The sequence below is a fragment of the Sprattus sprattus genome (assembly GCF_963457725.1).
Source record: "Sprattus sprattus genome assembly, chromosome: 1".
Lineage (NCBI taxonomy): Eukaryota > Metazoa > Chordata > Actinopteri > Clupeiformes > Clupeidae > Sprattus > Sprattus sprattus.
The window spans coordinates 62,287,616-62,309,008 of NC_137920.1; the positions used below are offsets into that span (position 1 = coordinate 62,287,616).

Consider the following 21,393-nt stretch of genomic DNA (forward strand, 5'->3'; position numbering starts at 1 on the left):
ATATTTTGACAGTTGCTGTCTATGCAAATAATAGTTTTTTTGATTAAGTTTGCATTGCTTTTTGGGAGTCATTATCGGTACATTATGAGTAGGAGATTGAATATGGGTTAATGATAATGATGCATTTAATATTGTAGTAATGCGATATGTTCATCAAACTGGAAGACCATGCATGCTGCAGGAAGTATAGTCTGACTTTGTTATTGAGGTTGACATGCTACTATGTTTAAGATTATAACCAATTGCGTTAACTAAACGTAGAAAAAACAGAAGCATTACCATCTTCTGGTTTGTTTATTTACAGCAGTCATACTTTTAGATTGCGCGTCGTGATGTGGTGCCATTCTGATGGCGTCTTTTGACAGTGCATGCAATACACCAAAAATACTCCGAGGGGCACTATTGACCAATTTTAGCCTTTTAAAAACGTATCTACCCCCTGACTAAATATTAAAGTAGAGAATAGAGACTCTATAGGCTATCCACGAATGCAACGCCAACGACAGAAGCTATGGTGTGGCAGTCAAACACTACGAACAAAATACTGACATTTGTTTTGTTATAGTAACGTTAAATTCCATTGGCAAATACGTTTTGTTTATTTTGAACAGTAAGCCTACGGTAGACTGTTGTTTGATGATGAAGAAATCCGAGGTTATTTTTCATTTTCGTGCGTTGTTCTTGATTGTGTGTATTGCTGTGGCTGTACGCACTTGCAATGGCGATCTGAGTTATTCCGTGCCAGAGGAAATGAAGAAAGGTACCGCGTTTGGCAATGTAGCAAAGGATCTCGGTCTCAGTGTTAAAGGACTTTCGGATCGTAAGGCTCGAATAGACATGGAAGAAAATGGCAAACGTTTTTGCGATCTTCGGGGAGGAGAACTGGTGATTGCAGAGAGAATAGACCGCGAGGAGCTGTGCGGATCAAAGCCGTCATGCTCGTTAAACTACGAATTGGTTTTGGAGAACCCTTTGGAATCGCATCGGATTACAATGCAGATTGAGGATATCAATGACAACTCACCTCGTTTTCCGGAGAGTGAGATCAAACTGGAAATAACGGAATCTGCAGATAAAGGCGCACGTTTCCCTTTGGATGAAGCGCACGATTCCGATTTAGGGCGAAACGGAGTACAGAGCTATTCCCTTGAGAAGAACGATTATTTTAGCCTAGCTGTGAATTCTCATTCAAATGGGCGAAAATACAGTGAATTAGTTTTGGATAAAGAGCTTGATCGTGAACAGCAGCAGGAGGTGACATTGTTGCTTACTGCTAGTGACGGAGGCTCTCCACAAAGATCTGGTACTGCAGCCATACGTGTTATTGTCCTTGATGCCAACGATAATCTTCCAGTATTCAGTGAAAGCGTTTACAAAGTTAGTCTTCCTGAAAATTCTCATTTGGGAACGGTTGTTGTGATCGTGACTGCTACAGACGCAGATGAAGGAGCTAATGGAGAGGTCACCTATGAATTTAGTCACATATCTGATAAAGCACTCAGACTTTTCTTTATTGATAAAGTAACTGGAGAGATCAAAGTAATTGGAACAATCGATTATGAGGACAAATATGAGTATGAATTATGGGTTAAGGCAAAAGATGGTGCAGGGCTGGCTTCCAATGCCAAAATTGACATAGAAATCACAGATGTTAATGACAATGCACCTGTGATATCTATTAAATCACTTAATGTGCCCATCCCTGAAAATGTAGCCCCAGGCACTGAAGTAGGGATTATTAATGTTCAGGATAAAGATAAAGGAGGAAACAGACAGATTCGTTGCTCCATTCAGCAGAATGTTCCTTTTAAATTAAATCCATCTATTAAAAACTATTACACACTGGTTACTACAGCTGAACTGGACCGTGAGCTTGTAGGTGATTATAACATAACAATTACAGCTACTGATGAAGGCTCTCCGCCATTGTCTTCCTCTAAAACGATCCATCTCTCTGTCTCTGATGTAAATGATAATCCTCCTGTATTTGAGGAGCAGTCCTACAGTGCATATGCCACTGAGAATAACAAGCCTGGCTCCTCTGTCTGTTCTGTTACTGCGAGAGACCCAGACTGGAGACAGAATGGCACAGTGTTCTACTCTCTGTTGCCCAGTGAGGTCAATGGTGTTCCGGTCTCCTCATATGTATCCATTAATGGAGACACAGGGGTGATCCATGCTGTGAGGCCCTTTGACTATGAGCAGTTCAGAAGCTTCAAAGTTCAGGTTGTAGCCAGAGACAATGGTTCTCCTCCACTCAGCAGCAACGTGACTGTGAGTGTGTTCATAACAGATGAGAATGATAACTCTCCTCAGATATTATACCCTACTCCAGAAGGAAACTCCTTCATGACTGAGATGGTTCCTAAAGCTGCTCTTTCTGGCTCACTGGTGTCCAAAGTGATCGCTGTTGATGCTGACTCTGGACAGAACGCGTGGCTGTCATATCAGATTGTCAAGTCGACTGATCCGGGACTTTTCACTATTGGTCTCCACAGTGGAGAGATCAGGGCTCAGAGGGACATTTCTGAATCTGACAGTATGAAGCAGAACCTTGTGATCTCAGTGAAAGATAACGGACAGCCCTCTCTCTCTACAACCTGTGCTGTATATTTACTCATCTCTGATAACTTGGCTGAAGTTCCTGAACTGAAAGACATGTCTTATGAGGAGAGCAATTCTAAACTCACATCATATCTGATCATTGCTCTGGTGTCTGTTTCTACCTTCTTCCTCACTTTCATCATCCTGATCGTTGCTGTGAGGTTGTGTCACAGGAGAAAACCCAGACTGTTGTTTGATGGAGCAGTAGCCATTCCCAGTGCATATTTGCCTCCCAACTATGCAGATGTTGATGGAACTGGAACTCTCCGTAGTACTTACAACTATGACGCCTATATGACCACAGGGTCACGCACGAGTGACTTCAAGTTTGTTACATCCTACAATGACAACACGCTGCCTTCTGGCACCACGTTGAAGAGGAGTCCAGTTGACAACAGTGACTGTCTTAACTTCACTTCACTTGACTTCATTGAGAATGGATCGAAATGCTCCACCCTGGTAAATAATTAAAAATACTTTTTGTTTAGATTTGTTTCATATTCATAGGTCACTTTGTAATCACCTAGGAGAAAGCTGTATTTCTAGTTCTCTGTCTTTCCAAATAGGTCCTTTCACTTTCAAATAACTGCTTTATTTCAAAACATTTTCAAAAATGAAGTAATGCTATATTCCATGGTGTGTTTTGTGTGTTATATTTGTGTATATATTTCGGTATTTAAGTCACTCAATGCTCACTCACTTTTAAATGCTGAGTCCACTGGTTACTTTTTCTCTCTACTCTGTCTGCTCTGACCTTCAATACCACATCCATTGCATTTGAGCTGTTTTGTCGAAATTAGAATAGTCCCATTCGAATCAAATCACAGGTGAATTTCAAAATTGGTTAAAATTGAGATTATGCTATATTCCTTGGGGTGTCTTTTAAATCATATTCAGTCTCTTTATATTTTCAGCATTAGAGACATTCATATGCTCACTAATCTTTAAATGCTGAGTACACTGGTAACTTCTTCTGTCTAATCTGTGACATTCCATACAAAACCTATTGCCCTCAGATACCTTTAGTAAGTGGGTTGATCTGTGTTGTGTTGTCTAGGCTTTGTTGATGATCATGAAATGGGCATGAATGAGTCTATCATTTCTACCTCAGTGTATTATGGCGATTAAATTGTTGATTTAAACTAGCAACAGAGACTATAGTGTTAAGTCTTAGTTGTCATGAACTTCTTATTCAGAGAGAACATTGATGGTAGAAGCCTCCTCAGATAAAGTCAGTGGAAGAATATTAAATAGTGGTATGATTCCATATCTTGTCAGTTATAGTGTATGTAAGGAAATATTTTGCACTGTTGAGCTCAGCTCAGTAAAACATAGTTTAAAAAAAGGTGATTTCTTTTCCATGCATTGTGTGTAAGAGGTTGCTGGTGCACAGTGGAATATGCATTGACGATAGTGATGTTACATTTACATTTACATTTCGTATTTGATGTATTTGACATTGTGGTAAAGTTCATCAGACTGAAAGACCACGCTTGTTCAAGGAAGGCCAACTTTAGTATTGTTCTGTATATCCCACTCTCTATGAATATTTTATTTAGTCTGATTGGTTGTCGCATCTCCGAATGGCCCCTTGTTTCAGACAGCAGGTGTTTACATTCAGGGATCACATCCTAATCCTTTTTTTCCTGACTATGTAGAATCTCAAAGTAACTTTTTTGGAGGTTCATGTACTGTTACCAGTAATGCTGAATGCTAAAACTGTTTTGAACAGTAAATATACATGTGTGTATGTACCAGTGATAAAACTAAAGGTGATGCAGTAGTTGTAGTACGTGATTAACTGCTTTTGGTATTTCTCTAAAAGAGGTGCTAAGGGAAAGGTACTCTGAATACTGAAATGATGACACAATTGTGCTCCTGACTGATCTACAGACATCACAGTCTGTAGCAGGGGATTCTTATCAAGTTAGGACAGTTGAGGTTGGAGGATGCAACCACAACAGCCCTTCAAACCAGAATGCCCAAATTCATTAACTCAATCCATAAGAGTATCTTTAGGATAGCATCGCCATTCAGAATTATCTTGTGTGTGTTTAAAAGAAATTGCTTTAATTACATTTGAAGTATTTCAGATTGCAAACCCTGAAACACTGTCATTCTGAAGGCATATTTTGAATAAATATGCAATATGCCAAAAAATACTGCAAGTGGCGCTATTTACCAATTTTAGCCATTTACAAACATGTCTACACCCCTTGATTTAATATTATAATGGAGACTTTAGACTATCCATGAGCACGACGACGCACCCAGCAAAAGCCTAGATATAGTCTAGCACTGAACGATATTTTATAGGTAGCATAACTTCCACTTGTGAATAACGTCTTGTATGGTGTTCCACTGGACTACCATAAACAGTTTGTTTTGTGATAACACGATGAAGACATCCGAGGGAGTTTTACGTTTTTGTGTTGTGTTTTGGATTGCATTCATTGCTGTGTTTGTGTGCACTTGTAATGGCGATCTGAGCTATTCCGTGCCAGAGGAAATGAAGAAAGGGACGGTGTTTGGAAATATAGCAAAGGATCTTGGTCTCAGTGTTAAAGGACTGTCGGATCGTAAGGCTCGGATAGACATGGAAGAAAATGGAAAACGTTTTTGCGATCTACAGGGAGGAGAACTGGTGATTGCAGAAAAAATAGACCGCGAGGAGCTATGTGGATCAAAGCCGTCATGCTCGTTAAACTACGAATTGGTTTTGGAGAACCCTTTGGAATTGCATCAGATAACACTGCAGATTGAGGATGTAAATGACAACTCACCTCGTTTTCCGAAGAGTGAAATAAAACTGGAAATAAGGGAATCCGCCGTTAAAGGCGCACGCTTTCCTTTGGATGAAGCACACGATTCAGATGTTGGGCGAAACGGAATTCAGAGCTATTTCCTTGAAAAGAACGATTATTTTAGCCTAGCTGCGAATTCTCATTCGAATGGGCGAAAATACAGTGAACTAGTTTTGGATAAAGAGCTTGATCGTGAACAGCAGCAGGAGGTGACATTGCTGCTTACTGCTAGTGACGGAGGCTCTCCACAAAGATCTGGTACTGCAGCCATACGTGTTATTGTCCTTGACGCCAACGATAATCTTCCCGTATTTAGTGAAAGCATTTACAAAGTCAGTCTACCCGAAAACTCTCCATTGGGTACTGTTGTTGTGATCGTGACAGCTTCAGACGCAGATGAAGGAGCGAATGGAGAGGTCACCTATGAATTTAGTCACATATCTGATAAAGCAGTCAGACTGTTTTCTATTGATGAGGTCACAGGAGAGATCAAAGTAATTGGACCTATAGATTTTGAGAACAAATATGAGTATGAATTGTGGGTTAAGGCAAAAGATGGTGCAGGGCTGGCTTCCAATGCCAAAATTGACATAGAAATTACAGATGTTAATGACAATGCACCTGTGATATCTATTAAATCACTTAATGTGCCCATCCCTGAAAATGTAGCTCAAGGCACTGAAGTAGGGATTATTAATGTTCAGGATAAAGATTCAGGGGGAAATAAACAGATTCGCTGCTCCATTCAGCAGAATGTTCCTTTTAAATTAAATCCGTCTTTTAAAAACTACTACACACTGGTTACTACAGCTGAACTGGACCGTGAACTTGTAGGTGATTATAACATAACAATTACAGCAGCTGATGAAGGCACCCCGCCACTGTCTTCATCTAAAACAGTCCATCTATCTGTCTCTGATGTAAATGACAATCCACCTGTTTTTGATGAGCAGTCCTACAGTGCATATGTGACTGAGAATAACAAGCCTGGCTCCTCTGTCTGTTCTGTTACTGCGAGAGACCCAGACTGGAGACAGAATGGCACAGTGTTCTACTCTCTGTTGCCCAGTGAGGTCAATGGTGTTCCTGTCTCCTCATATCTATCCATTAATGGAGACACAGGGGTGATCCATGCTGTTAGGCCCTTTGACTATGAGCAGTTCAGAAGCTTCAAAGTTCAGGTTGTAGCCAGAGACAATGGTTCTCCTCCACTCAGCAGCAACTTGACTGTGAGTGTGTTCATAACAGATGAGAATGATAACTCTCCTCAGATATTATACCCTACTCCAGAAGGAAACTCCTTCATGACTGAGATGGTTCCTAAAGCTGCTCTTTCTGGCTCGCTGGTCTCAAAAGTGATCGCTGTTGATGCTGACTCTGGACAGAACGCCTGGCTGTCATATCAGATCGTCAAGTCGACTGATCCGGGACTTTTCACTATTGGTCTCCACAGTGGAGAGATCAGGGCTCAGAGGGACATATCTGAATCTGACAGCATGAAGCAGAACCTTGTGATCTCAGTGAAAGATAACGGACAGCCCTCTCTCTCTACAACCTGTGCCGTATATTTACTCATCTCTGATAACTTGGCTGAAGTCCCTGAACTGAAAGACATGTCTTATGAGGAGAGCAATTCTAAACTCACATCTTATCTGATCATTGCTCTGGTGTCTGTTTCTACCTTTTTCCTCACTTTTATCATTCTGATTGTGGCCATAAGGGTTTGCCACAGGAGAAAGCCCAGACTGCTGTTTGATGGAGCAGTAGCCATTCCCAGTGCATATTTACCTCCCAACTATGCAGATGTTGATGGAACTGGAACTCTCCGTAGTACATACAATTATGATGCCTATATGACGACAGGGTCACGTACGAGTGACTTCAAATTTGTTACATCCTACAATGACAACACGCTGCCTTCTGGCACCACTCTGAAGAGGAGCCCAGTTGACAACAGTGACTGTCTTGACTTTATTGGGAATGGATCTATATCATCCACTCTGGTAAATACATTTTAAGATTATTACTGATTTACATATGTTCATATGATCCTGACTCATGTTTAAATTCATGGCTGGTGCATTAAATATGTTGGGTCACTTTGAAATGTAGATTTATGTTGCTTTTGACTGAGGTTCTGCTGCATTTGGTACAATGTTTTAAAGCAACTTGTCTGAGATGTGTTTATATACCGTGAATCCAAGTTTTTTCTGTGTTTGTGTGTGTATGCACATACTGAAATGGGCATGTGTGTGTAGATATGTAGTTGTGTGTTGGCTCTCTATACATTATTATTACAGTCTGAGTTTTGCTTTCTATTGGTGAGTTTACACTCCCACGTCAGCGGTGCCACTGCTATTTATGATTCTATTTCACCATGCTCTCTTCTGCTAAGTAGCGCTTTTTTAATCGTTATAAGTTCTTGGAGTCGGTGTCACTCTTACTTACGGCATTTCAGCACCACGTGCGTGGACAGCGGCTGCCAATCCTTTTCCAGTGTTAAAACCTGTAGTTTGTTCGCTTGTATAATTTTGCAGATTTTGGACAGTGACGATTTACACTGCTAAAGAACATGCATATAACGGCCTGTTGTTTATGTGTTCGGGATGCAGAGGTGTTTGTAGTAGTGAGTGTATAGAGAGGAGTGGAGGTCGAGTTTTCTTTCGTATTCGGAGATGTGTTTCAAAGTGATAGGGCCTTCGTTTTGCAAGTTAAATAGGCGTTCTTATCTTCTGTTGTTGTTAATTCAAGTATGTGATTCTTAAATAGCATGGACATGAATCATAATTTGCATAGGCTTTATATTCAACACAGCCGAAAGATGTCAATGAATTGTCAGTATCTATTTTAAGTAACAATGATTATGAAGCCTTTCGTAACTCACTAGATCATTGCAGTTATTAAGTTTTTGGTTGTTTGTTTTTGTTTTCCTAATATTTTAATATGGTAGACCTTATACATGCAACTGTTTAACAAGTGGGACACTGCTCGGCGTTTGGAGTATATCTGGAGCCTGCAATTCGAGTTTAGTACTCAGAGTGTCGCCCTTGACTAGTCTTTCCTTTTAACAGCATCCTTCCTCCCACCCCATTAATATTAAAACTGCGATTACATCCAGCAAGACCAGTGTCGGCGAGTCTTTGGAAACCTGGCAGGAAGGTATACCTTAAATATAGGCTTGTCGTAAACATAAACTTAGCTTTGGCTTGTATTGGATGGTTTGATTACCTGTTCAAAGACCCATATCACGTTGATGTCATGGGATTTAAAATGGTTTTCTCGCCGTGGATAATATTCTGTTTGGCATTGATCTTTGTCTTTCTCCATGCATGTCATGGCGACTTGAGCTATTCGGTTCCAGAAGAGATGAAGAAAGGATCTGTGGTTGGAAATATAGCGAAGGATCTTGGCCTTGATGTAAAGGGACTTTCTTACCGCGAGTCTCGTTTGGATACGGAGGACAATGACAATCGCTTGTGTGACATAAATCTACAAACCGGTGAACTCATTGTTGTTGATCGGATTGACCGCGAGGAACTCTGCGGTTCTAAAATATCATGCAATCTGAAATACGAACTGGTATTAGAAAATCCACTAGAGCTACATCAGGTATCTCTCCACATTGAAGACATAAATGACAACGTACCTGTTTTTCCAAAGAATGAGATTAAACTTGAAATAGCGGAATCCGCAGTTAAAGGTGCCAGATTTCCTTTAGACGAGGCACACGACGCCGATGTAGGTCGAAACGGCATACAGAGCTACTCTCTGGAGAAGAATGACCATTTTACATTAGCTGTGCATGCCAATTCTGATGGTGGAAGATACAGCGAATTGGTTTTAGATAAGGAGCTCGATCGTGAACAACAGCAGGAACTAGCACTGCTGCTCACCGTTACTGACGGAGGAACTCCGCATAGATCGAGTACCGTATCCATACATGTCACTGTCTTAGATACTAACGATAATTTACCAGTGTTCACTCAGCAAATATATGAGGTGAACCTACTTGAAAACTCTCCTTTAGATACTGTAATTGTCACGGTTAGTGCAACAGATGCAGATGAAGGAGCAAACGGCGAGGTCACATATGAATTCAATCGTATATCTGATAAAGCAGCCAGACTATTTTCAGTAGACAGTGCGAGTGGGGAAATTAAGGTTATTGGACCCATTGACTTTGAAGAAAAAAGGGAACATGAAATACGTGTTCAGGCAAAAGATGGTGCAGGACTAGCCTCTACTGCCAAGGTTGTTATACATATTGTGGATGTCAATGATAATGTGCCAGTTATATTTCTGAAGTCATTCAAGAATCAGGTTTTAGAGCATGCTTTGCCTGGCACAGAGGTGGGCATGATTTATGTGCAGGATAAGGATTCAGAGGGAAATAAACAGGTACATTGCACTATTCAGGAAAATGTTCCATTTAAATTAAATCCATCTATTAAGAATTATTATTCACTAGTTACGACAGCTGAACTTGATCGTGAAATTGTCAGTGATTATAATATTACAATTTTGGCAACAGATGAAGGCAATCCACCATTATCTTCTTCCAAGACAATCCATCTGTCTGTATCTGATATAAATGATAATCCCCCTATATTTGAGGAGCAGTCCTACAGTGCATATGTGACTGAGAATAACAAGCCTGGCTCCTCTGTCTGTTCTGTTACTGCGAGAGACCCAGACTGGAGACAGAATGGCACAGTGTTCTACTCTCTGTTGCCCAGTGAGGCCAATGGTGTTCCGGTCTCCTCATATGTATCCATTAATGGAGACACAGGGGTGATCCATGCTGTGAGGCCCTTTGACTATGAGCAGTTCAGAAGCTTCAAAGTTCAGGTTGTAGCCAGAGACAATGGTTCTCCTCCACTCAACAGCAACGTGACTGTGAGTGTGTTCATAACAGATGAGAATGATAACTCTCCTCAGATATTATACCCTACTCCAGAAGGAAACTCCTTCATGACTGAGATGGTTCCTAAAGCTGCTCTTTCTGGCTCGCTGGTCTCCAAAGTGATCGCTGTTGATGCTGACTCTGGACAGAACGCGTGGCTGTCATATCAGATCGTGAAGTCGACTGATCCGGGACTTTTCACTATTGGTCTCCACAGTGGAGAGATCAGGGCTCAGAGGGACATTTCTGAATCTGATAGCATGAAGCAGAACCTTGTGATCTCAGTGAAAGATAACGGACAGCCCTCTCTCTCTTCAACCTGTGCTGTATATTTACTCATCTCTGATAACTTGGCTGAAGTTCCTGAACTGAAAGACATGTCGTATGAAGAGAACAATTCTAAACTGACATCTTATCTGATCATTGCTCTGGTCTCCGTTTCTACCTTTTTCCTCACTTTCATCATCCTGATCATTGCTGTGAGGTTGTGTCATAGGAGAAAGCCCAGACTGTTGTTTGATGGAGCAGTAGCCATTCCCAGTGCATATTTTCCTCCCAACTATGCAGATGTTGATGGAACTGGAACTCTCCGTAGTACTTACAACTATGATGCCTATATGACGACAGGGTCACGTACGAGTGACTTCAAGTTTGTTACATCCTACAATGACAACACGCTGCCTTCTGGCACCACTCTGAAGAGGAGCCCAGTTGACAACAGTGACTGTCTTAACTTCACTTCACTTGACTTCACTGAGAATGGATCAAAATGCTCCACTCTGGTAAATAATTGAAATACTTTTTGTTCAGACTTGTTTTATATTCATAGGTCACTTTGTAATCACCTAGGAGAAAGCTAGGTTCTCTGTTTTTCCAAACAAGTTACTTTACTTTCAAATAACTGCTTAATTTGAAAACATTTTCAAAATTGAAGTAATACTTTATTCCATGGCGTGTTTTGTGTGTTATATTCACTCTCTTCAGATTTCCTGCATTAGAAATTGTTACTCAATGCTCACTCATTTTTAAATGCTGAGTCCACTGGTATCTTTTTCTCTCTGCTATGTCTGCTCTGACCTTAATACCAAATCCATTGCATTTGAGCTGTTTTGTCGCTTTAGAATAGTCCCATTAGATTCAAATCACAGGTACATTTCAAAATGGCTTATTATTGAGATTATGCTATATTCCTTGGGGTGTCTTTTAAATCATATTCATTCTCTTTATATTTTCAGCATTAGAAACATTCATATGCTCACTCATTTAATGCTGAGTACACTTGTAACTTCTTCTGTCTGATCTGTGATATTCAATACCAAATGTATTGCCCTCAGATACCTGTAGTTTGTGGGTTGATCTGTGTTGTGTTGTCTAGGCTTTGATGATGATCATGAAATAAGCATGGATGATTCTATCAAGTTAATTGTTGATTTAAACTAGCAACAGAGACTATAGTGTTTTTTCTTAGTAGGCATGAACTTCTTATTCAGAGAGAACTTTGATGGTAGAAGCCTCCTCAGATAAAGTCAGTGGAAGAATATTAAATAGTGGTATGATTCCATATTGTCAGTTATGGTGTATGTAAGGAAATATTTTGCACTATTGAGCTTAGCTCAGTAAAACATCGTTTAAAAAAGGTGATTTATTTTCCATGCATTGTGAGTAAGAGGTTTCTGGTGCCCAGTGGAATATGCATTGGTGATAATGATGTATTTGACATTGTGGTAAAGTTCATCAGACTGAATGACCACGCTTGTTCAAGGAAGGCTAAATTTACAATTGTTGTGGATATCCCACTCTATATGACTATTGTATTCTGTTTGTCAGTTTTTAAATACCTTGATGACTATAATCGTATGCAATGCTCCATATATTCACTTTCAACAGATGGCTCTAAGTGTTTTGGTTTAGATTGGTTGTGGCATGTTGTTACGAGTGGCCCCATGTTAAAATTTCAGACAGCAGGTATTTACATTCAGGGATTACATTCTAATCCTTTTTTCCTGACTATATAGAATCTCAAAGTAGGTTTTTAGAAAGTTCATGTACTGTTACCAATAATGCTGAATGCTGAAACAGTTTGGAACAGTAAATATACATGTGCGGATGTACCAGTGAACTAAAGGTGATGCAGTAGTTGTAGTATGTGATAAACTGCTTCTGGTATTTCTAAATCAGAGGTGCTCAGACAAAGGTACACTGAATACTGAAATAATGACAAAATTGTGCTCTTGGTTTATCTACAGACATTCCAGTCTGCAGCAAGGGATTCTTATCAATTTAGGACAGTTGATGTTAGAGGATGCAACCACAACAGCCCTTCAAAACGAGCACACCCAAATTCATTAACTTAACCCGTAAAAGTATATTTAGGATAGCATCGCCATTCAGAATTATCTTGTGTGTTTAAAGAAAATTGATACAATAATATTTGTTGTATTTCAGATTGGAACCCAGAAACTCTATTACATTTTACCTTTCAACGAAGTAACACAGTTCATAGAAATTAAACGTATTTATCACATCGTATTTAAACATATTTATCACAGTGTGAGAGCGAAAAAACGTAGTCATTGTTTTCTCCCGTTCTTCGTGTCCATTCGCGCCCCACCTGTCACGTCTCTGCGCCCCACACTTTGAGAAACACTAGTTTTAGTAATTTACGTTACGTTCTAATACGTCTTAGTTCAAAAGTCAGCCAAACTCGTTTTCACGAGCCAGGTAGGGAGCGCCTTGCTCCTTAACTGATGTCAGGTGAAAACTTACGAGTTAAACTGTAATACGCAAGAAATGGAAAATACTTAGAAGGTATCTTAATTAAACACAGCAAGTACCTATTAGATTCATTACACCAAGAATCAGAGCAACAACATTTTACTTTAATAATAAGTGCTAAGCCACCAACGGAGTCGTAAATCGTGTGCTAACCGTCACATATTATAACGTAACCTAAATGACTAATAATTACATTGAAACCTAGGTCATTAGGTCCTGAGGTCAAAGTAAAAGTCCGTCAACAGAAACCAATACAATACTGTGTGCGTGCAGGAATGGATTACCGAACGAGCCCATGAGTTAGACTTTGTTTTTGTCAATATGAAAGGTGGCTTAAATGTATCTCTTATTTGTGGTTGGAAGTGGTGTATTTTGTTACACGTCCAGGACCAGGGGCCCATGGTTTCATAATCCGTTCATGTGTGCGTGTCCATAACAACAATACACTACAACATGAAACATGAAATCACTCAATGCAATATACATTTGCTGACCTAAATAAGATGCTATTTGATATTACTTGTGGTTATTTTAATAATTTCGACAATTTTAAGCTTGGCCTAGCATTTTATGGGAGCGATGAGGGACAGGTGGGGCTTGAAAAGGCCCCCTTGTTCAAAGTGGGGAATGACAGAAAAAGTTTGAGAACCACTGCTCTAAAGGCATCTTTGACTGAATATGCAATATGCTGAAAAAAACTGCAAGTGGCGCTATTTAACAAATTTTAGCAATTTACCAACATGTCCACACCCCTTGATTTAATATTATAATGGAGACTTTAGTCTATCCATGAAAACGACGACGCACACGCCTAGATATGGTAGTCTAACACTAAACGATATTTCATAGGTAACGTAACTTTCATTTGTGAATCAAGTCTTGTTTGGTGTTCCACTGGAGTACCACGAACAGTTTGTTTTGTGAGAACACGATGAAGAAATCCGAGGGAATTTTTCGTTTTCGTGCTGTGTCCTGGATTGCATTTATTGCTGTGTTTGTGTGCACTTGTAATGGCGATCTGAGCTATTCCTTGCCAGAGGAAATGAAGAAAGGGACGGTGTTTGGCAATATAGGAAAGGATCTTGGTCTCAGTATTAAAGGACTATCGGATCGTAAGGCTCGAATAGACATGGAAGGAAATGACAAACGTTTTTGCGAACTTCAGGGAGGAGAACTGGTTATTGCAGAAAAAATAGACCGCGAGGAGCTCTGCGGGTCAAAGCCGTCATGCTTGTTAAACTACGAATTGGTTTTGGAGAACCCTTTGGAATTACATCAGATTACACTAGAGATTGTGGATATAAATGACAACCCACCTCGTTTTCCGAAGAGTGAGATCAAACTGGAAATCGGAGAATCTGCCGTTAAAGGCGCACGTTTCCCTTTGGATGAAGCGCACGATTCCGACGTGGGGCGAAACGGAATTCAGATCTACTCCCTTGAGAAGAACGATTATTTTAGCCTAGCAGTGAATTCTCATTCGAATGGGCGAAAATACAGTGAATTAGTTTTGGATAAAGAGCTTGATCGTGAACAGCAGCAGGAGGTGACATTGTTGTTCACTGCTAGTGACGGAGGCTCTCCACAAAGATCTGGTACTGCAGCCATACGTGTTAGTGTCCTTGATGCAAACGATAATCTTCCAGTATTTAGTGAAACCATTTATGAAGTCAGTCTACCAGAAAACTCTCCTCTGGGTACTGTTGTTGTGACCGTGACTGCTACAGACGCAGATGAAGGGGCGAATGGAGAGGTCACCTATGAATTTAGTCACATATCTGATAAAGCGCTCAGACTGTTTTCTATTGATGAAGTGACTGGAGAGATCAAAGTAATTGGACCTATAGACTATGAGGACAAATATGAGTATGAAGTATGGGTTAAGGCAAAAGATGGTGCAGGGCTGGCTTCCAATGCTAAAATTGACATAGAAATTACAGATGTTAATGACAATGCACCTGTGATATCTATTAAATCACTTAATGCACCCATCCCTGAAAATGTAGTCCCAGGCACTGAAGTAGGGATAATTAATGTTCAGGATAAAGATACAGGGGGAAATAAACAGATTCGCTGCTCCATTCAGCAGAATGTTCCCTTTAAATTAAATCCGTCTTTTAAAAACTACTACACACTGGTTACTACAGCTGAATTGGACCGTGAACTTGCAGGTGATTATAATGTAACAATTACAGCTACTGATGAAGGCTCACCGCCATTGTCTTCTTCTAAAACAATCCATCTGTCTGTATCGGATGTAAATGATAATCCACCTGTATTTGAGGAGCAGTCCTACAGCGCATATGTGACTGAGAATAACAAGCCTGGCTCCTCTGTCTGTTCTGTTACTGCGAGAGACCCAGACTGGAGACAGAATGGCACAGTGTTCTACTCTCTGTTGCCCAGTGAGGTCAATGGTGTTCTGGTCTCCTCATATTTATCCATTAATGGAGACACAGGGGTGATCCATGCTGTGAGGCCCTTTGACTATGAGCAGTTCAGAAGCTTCAAAGTTCAGGTTGTAGCCAGAGACAATGGTTCTCCTCCACTCAGCAGCAACGTGACTGTGAGTGTGTTCATAACAGATGAGAATGATAACTCTCCTCAGATATTATACCCTACTCCAGAAGGAAACTCCTTCATGACTGAGATGGTTCCTAAAGCTGCTCTTTCTGGCTCGCTGGTCTCCAAAGTGATCGCTGTTGATGCTGACTCTGGACAGAACGCGTGGCTGTCATATCAGATCGTGAAGTCGACTGATCCGGGACTTTTCACTATTGGTCTCCACAGTGGAGAGATCAGGGCTCAGAGGGACATTTCTGAATCTGACAGCATGAAGCAGAACCTTGTGATCTCAGTGAAAGATAACGGACAGCCCTCTCTCTCTACAACCTGTGCCGTATATTTACTCATCTCCGATAACTTGGCTGAAGTTCCTGAACTGAAAGACATGTCTTACGAGGAGAGCAATTCTAAACTCACATCTTATCTGATCGTTGCTCTGGTCTCCGTTTCTACCTTTTTCCTCACTTTCATCATCCTGATTATTGCTGTGAGGTTGTGTCATAGGAGAAAGCCTAGACTGTTGTTTGATGGAGCAGTCGCCATTCCCAGCGCATATTTACCTCCCAACTATTCAGATGTAGATGGAACTGGAACTCTCCGCAGCACTTACAACTATGACGCCTATATGACCACAGGGTCACGTACGAGTGACTTCAAGTTTGTTACATCCTACAATGACAACACCCTGCCTTCTGGCACCACTCTGAAGAGGAGCCCAGTTGACAACAGTGACTGTCTTGACTTTATTGGGAATGGATCTATGTCATCCACTCTGGTAAATCAATTTTAAGATTATTACTGATTTGCATATTCATATGATCCTGACTTAAATTCATGGCTGTTGGGTTAAAAAGGTGTGGTCACTATGAAATGTAAATGCATATCGCTTTTTGACTGAGGTTAAGCTGCATTTGGCACAATGTTTAAATACAACAGGTCTGAGATGTGTTTATACACCGTGAATCCAAGTTATTTGTGTGTTTTTGCACATGGACATGTTTGTGTATAGTATATCTAGTAGTGTGTTGGCTCTCTATGCATCTGGGTTTCAATTTCTGTTAGTGTGTTTACACTCCCAAGTTGGCATTGCCACTGCTATTTATGATTTGCCTTTGTCTTCACTCTCTTTTTTGAAGTTGCACTTTTAAATCTCTAAAAGTTTTTGCAGTGAGTCTGTGTCACTTTTACTAATGCTCTTTCAGCACCACGTGTGTGGACAGCGCTTGCCAATCCTTATCCAGTGGTAAAACCTGTAGTTTGTTGGCTTGTAATATTATGCAGATTTTTTACAGTGACGATTTACACTGCTAAACAACTTGTGCACCATATAATGGCCTGATTGGTTCGTGTTTGTGTGTCCTAATTTTATGTTGAACATAAATGATAACTCAAAACTAAGGAGGCAATTTTCATAGCTGACTAAAAGCATCAACAATCATGTTTTACTAAACGTTGTCAACCATCATCAGCCAATCCCTTTCAGTGTTAATGCAGCTAAAAGAACAATGAACTAGAATGCAATAGTTACCAATTATTGACTGATATTTACAGCTGCACAGGAACATCATGGGAATGATTTTATACAGGCCTACTGGATGAAAAGCTGTTTAGTTGCCTGTGTTTAAGATCTCGTATTTGTTTCAAAGGATAAATTAGGTTTGTTATTATTTTACCACAGAACGAACTGAGTAATGCTTCTCCTTCTCTTCTCTAGTCTTTAAAAAATTCTCTGGATCTTTACCTTTGTACGAGTCTGTTAAAACTCTATTGGGAGATTTTCCCTTTTCTTAAACACTGTAGGCTAATGGAGGTGCTTATTGTGACTATGTTTATGAATTACACATAAACTGAATATTTGTTGCCAAAATAGAAATCTTTTGTTTTTTATTGACATGGCATTTCATTGCCCAAACACGCTCATGTTTGTTTATCAACGTATATTAGGAAATATATTTGTATATCAGGAAACCAAAGATATTGTTCTTTTTTTAAGCACTAATGCATGCTTTTCCTTGTTGCATTTAGTGGCCTTATTTCAGCTAACTTTACCCTACAGTATTTTGATTACATACAGTTTCTATGTGTAATAGCTATACAAAAGCTTTGGGATTTTTTCCCCACTTTTTATAGAACATGTGTTTGGCAAAAAATCTCAATGTGTGATGAATGTGTAGTCAAAACTTTTGATTAATGTTTCTGACCATCAGTGAATGTAAGGGCACTCAGAATGATCCGTCATATTTGACTGGTTTTGGAAGATAACCTTGCTTAAGACTGGCTTGTTAATTGATGTTCTTTAGAAGTCATTTTGTCATTCTGAATAGTAGTATTAATGTGTTTTGGCCAGGGCATCTTAAGCCACGGCTGTTTAAGCAGTTGTTTCATTCATTATGGCTCTGGTTATTGTTGTTGCAGTCAAATGATGAGGCATTTTGTTACTTTGTGCTGAATTGGTTTCATGCCCTGCGCCCTCAGACGGTGCAGTTTTCACACAGCACTCCAAGTGTCGCTATTGACCAGCGTTGACCACTTGAGCACACACTTCCACCCACTGCTGTAATATTAGATTAAGAATACACCCTCCCAAGCCATAAATGTCGGCATTACAGCGGATAACAGACGCAAAAATCATTCTGCTTTTCACCTTATTATATGCTCTGCGTTGTACTAACTTTGGCTTTTTACGTTCACAAGGAACTTGTTTCAAAATGTGGACGGGATTCAGGTGTTACTGTTTTTCTAACACACTCCTGTTTTTCACAATTTTTATCATCGCACTTCCCGGCAGCAATGGCGATTTAAGCTATGCTATACCAGAGGAGATGAAGCGAGGAGCTGTGGTCGGAAACATAGCAAAGGACCTCGGGATCGATTCAAGAGGATTATTATCGCGTAAAGCTCGGTTAGATTTGAAGGGTACGCGTAAACGTTTTTGTGATATTAACGTGCAGTCTGGAGAAATTGTGATTGCGGAAAGGATAGACCGTGAAGAATTGTGCAGTTCTAAGGTCTCGTGTTCTGTAAAGTACGAACTCGTCTTGGAAGAGCCTTTGGAATTGCATCAGATATTGCTACAAATTCAAGATGTAAACGATAACTCACCCCGGTTTTCAAACGATGAAATTAAACTTGAAATCCACGAAAACGCAGTTAGAGGCGCACGGTTTCCATTACCCGAAGCACATGATTTGGATGTCAGGCGCAATGACATACAAGGCTATTCGTTGGAAAAGAATGAGCATTTTACTTTGGCTGTGCATGCCAATTCCGACGGAGGTAAACACAGTGAATTGGTTTTAGACAAAGAACTGGACCGTGAGCAGCAGCAAGAGGTGACGTTATTGCTTACGGCCATAGACGGGGGCACCCCGCAAAGATCCGGTACTGTAGTCATACATGTTACTGTACTTGATGCAAACGATAATTTACCAGTATTCAGTCAACCTATTTATAAAGTCAGCCTACCTGAAAACTCCCCTTTAGGCACCGTGTTTCTGACTTTAAGCGCCACCGATGCAGACGAAGGAGCAAATGGGGAGGTCAGCTATGATTTTAGTCGCATATCTGATAAAGCAGCCAGGCTCTTTACAGTAGACAAAATGAGTGGAGAGGTAAAAGTGGCAGGACCAATAGACTTTGAGGATGAGACAGAGTATGAAATCAGAGTCCAGGCCTCAGATGCCTCTGGTTTAGCCTCCAATGCAAAAGTATTTATAGAAATAACTGATGTAAATGATAATGCACCCGTGATATTTATTAAGTCACTTAAAAACCCAATTCCCGAAGATGTTACACCTGGCACGGAAATTGGTATTATCAATGTTCAGGATGAGGATTCAGAGGGCAATCACCCTGTTCGCTGCACCATTGAGCAGAATGCTCCTTTTAAATTGAATCCATCAATAAGAAATTATTTTTCACTTGTAACTACTAGGGAACTTGATCGTGAACAAATTAGTGATTACAATATCACCATCACAGCTACTGATGAAGGTGTGCCACCAATTTCATCCTCCAAAACTATTAATTTATCAGTCTTGGATATAAATGACAATCCCCCTATATTTGTAGAGCAATCTTATAGCACATATGTGACTGAGAATAACAAGCCTGGCTCCTCTGTCTGTTCTGTTACTGCGAGAGACCCAGATTGGAGACAGAATGGCACAGTGTTCTACTCTCTGTTGCCCAGTGAGGTCAATGGTGTTCCGGTCTCCTCATATTTATCCATTAATGGAGACACAGGGGTGATCCATGCTGTGAGGCCCTTTGACTATGAGCAGTTCAGAAGCGTCAAAGTTCAGGTTGTAGCCAGAGACAATGGTTCTCCTCCACTCAGCAGCAACGTGACTGTGAGTGTGTTCATAACAGATGAGAATGATAACTCTCCTCAGATATTATACCCTACTCCAGAAGGAAACTCCTTCATGACTGAGATGGTTCCTAAAGCTGCTCTTTCTGGCTCGCTGGTCTCCAAAGTGATCGCTGTTGATGCTGACTCTGGACAGAACGCGTGGCTGTCATATCAGATCATCAAGTCGACTGATCCGGGACTTTTCACTATTGGTCTCCACAGTGGAGAGATCAGGGCTCAGAGGGACATTTCTGAATCTGACAGCATGAAACAGAACCTTGTGATCTCAGTGAAAGATAACGGACAGCCCTCTCTTTCTACAACCTGTGCCGTATATTTACTCATCTCTGATAACTTGGCTGAAGTTCCTGAGCTAAAAGACATGTCTTATGAGGAGAACAATTCTAAACTCACATCTTATCTGATCATTTCTCTGGTCTCCGTTTCTACCTTTTTCCTCACTTTCATCATTCTGATTGTGGCCATAAGGGTTTGCCACAGGAGAAAGCCCAGACTGTTGTTTGATGGAGCAGTAGCCATTCCCAGCGCATATTTACCTCCCAACTATGCAGATGTTGATGGAACTGGAACTCTCCGTAGTGCTTACAATTATGACGCCTATATGACGACAGGGTCACGTACGAGTGACTTCAAGTTTGTTACATCCTACAATGACAACACGCTGCCTTCTGGCACCACTCTGAAGAGGAGCCCACTTGACAACAGTGACTGTCTGGATTTTATTGGGAATGGATCTATGTCATCCACTCTGGTAAATACATTTCAAGATAATTATTAATTAGCATATTTTCATATGATCCTGACTCATGTATCTGTGGTGCGTTAAATACGTTTAGTCATAATTAAATGTAGATGCCTGTTGCTTTTAGACTGAGGTTATGCTGCATTTAGCACAATGTGTAAATACAGCATGTCTGAGATGTGTTTATAACGTGAATCCAAGTTATGTGTGTGTTTGTGTGCACACACACTGGAACGGACATAGTGTGTGTAGATATCTAGTTGAGTGTTAGCTCTCTACATAATTTTTTTACAGTCTGAGTTTTACTTTATATTGCTATTTGCCACTGCTTTGTATGATTCTGTTTTGCCTTTGCTCTCTTCTGCATAGCGCTTTTTAAATCGCTAAAGGTTTTTGGAGTAAGTCGGTGTCACTTTTACGTATGCTATTTCAGCACCACGTGCGTGGACAGCGTTGGCCAATCCGTATCAAGTGTTAAAACCTGTAGTTTGTTAGCTTGCATGAATTTGCAGATTTTTGACACTGACGATTTAAACTGCTTAAGAACGTGTGCAGCATATACGGGCCTGGTGTTTTTCAAAATAGGTTGTTGTGGTGTAGGTGTTTGTGTGTGCTAGGACGCGGA

The 21,393-nt window shown here is 40.4% G+C and overlaps 5 protein-coding genes across 5 annotated transcripts in view; all 5 read left to right on the top strand.

The window, feature by feature from the left end:
- The window catches only part of LOC308364290 (protocadherin gamma-A11-like), a gene marked incomplete at its 5' end in the record, with an annotated part of 212,701 nt that overhangs the window by 48,652 nt on the left and 142,656 nt on the right, over positions 1 to 21,393 (top strand). The window lies entirely within an intron of this gene.
- LOC308364339 (protocadherin beta-15-like) lies at positions 637 to 3,075 on the top strand (the record flags this gene model as incomplete). Its single annotated transcript, XM_080837449.1, has 1 exon — positions 637 to 3,075. One exon carries the CDS (start codon positions 637 to 639, stop codon positions 3,073 to 3,075), a length of 2,439 nt encoding a protein of 812 aa, XP_080693575.1.
- Positions 5,003 to 7,426, top strand: LOC308365060 (protocadherin beta-15-like; the record flags this gene model as incomplete). Its single annotated transcript, XM_080838384.1, has 1 exon — positions 5,003 to 7,426. The coding sequence occupies one exon, from the start codon at positions 5,003 to 5,005 to the stop codon at positions 7,424 to 7,426; it is 2,424 nt and encodes an 807-aa protein (XP_080694510.1).
- Positions 8,679 to 18,177, top strand: LOC308365157 (uncharacterized protein; the record flags this gene model as incomplete). The annotated part of the gene is made up of 3 exons (XM_080838501.1): positions 8,679 to 11,093; positions 13,964 to 16,426; positions 18,067 to 18,177. 3 exons carry the CDS (start codon positions 8,679 to 8,681, stop codon positions 18,175 to 18,177), a joined length of 4,989 nt encoding a protein of 1,662 aa, XP_080694627.1.
- Positions 18,360 to 20,804, top strand: LOC308365245 (protocadherin beta-16-like; the record flags this gene model as incomplete). The annotated part of the gene is made up of 1 exon (XM_080838621.1): positions 18,360 to 20,804. The coding sequence occupies one exon, from the start codon at positions 18,360 to 18,362 to the stop codon at positions 20,802 to 20,804; it is 2,445 nt and encodes an 814-aa protein (XP_080694747.1).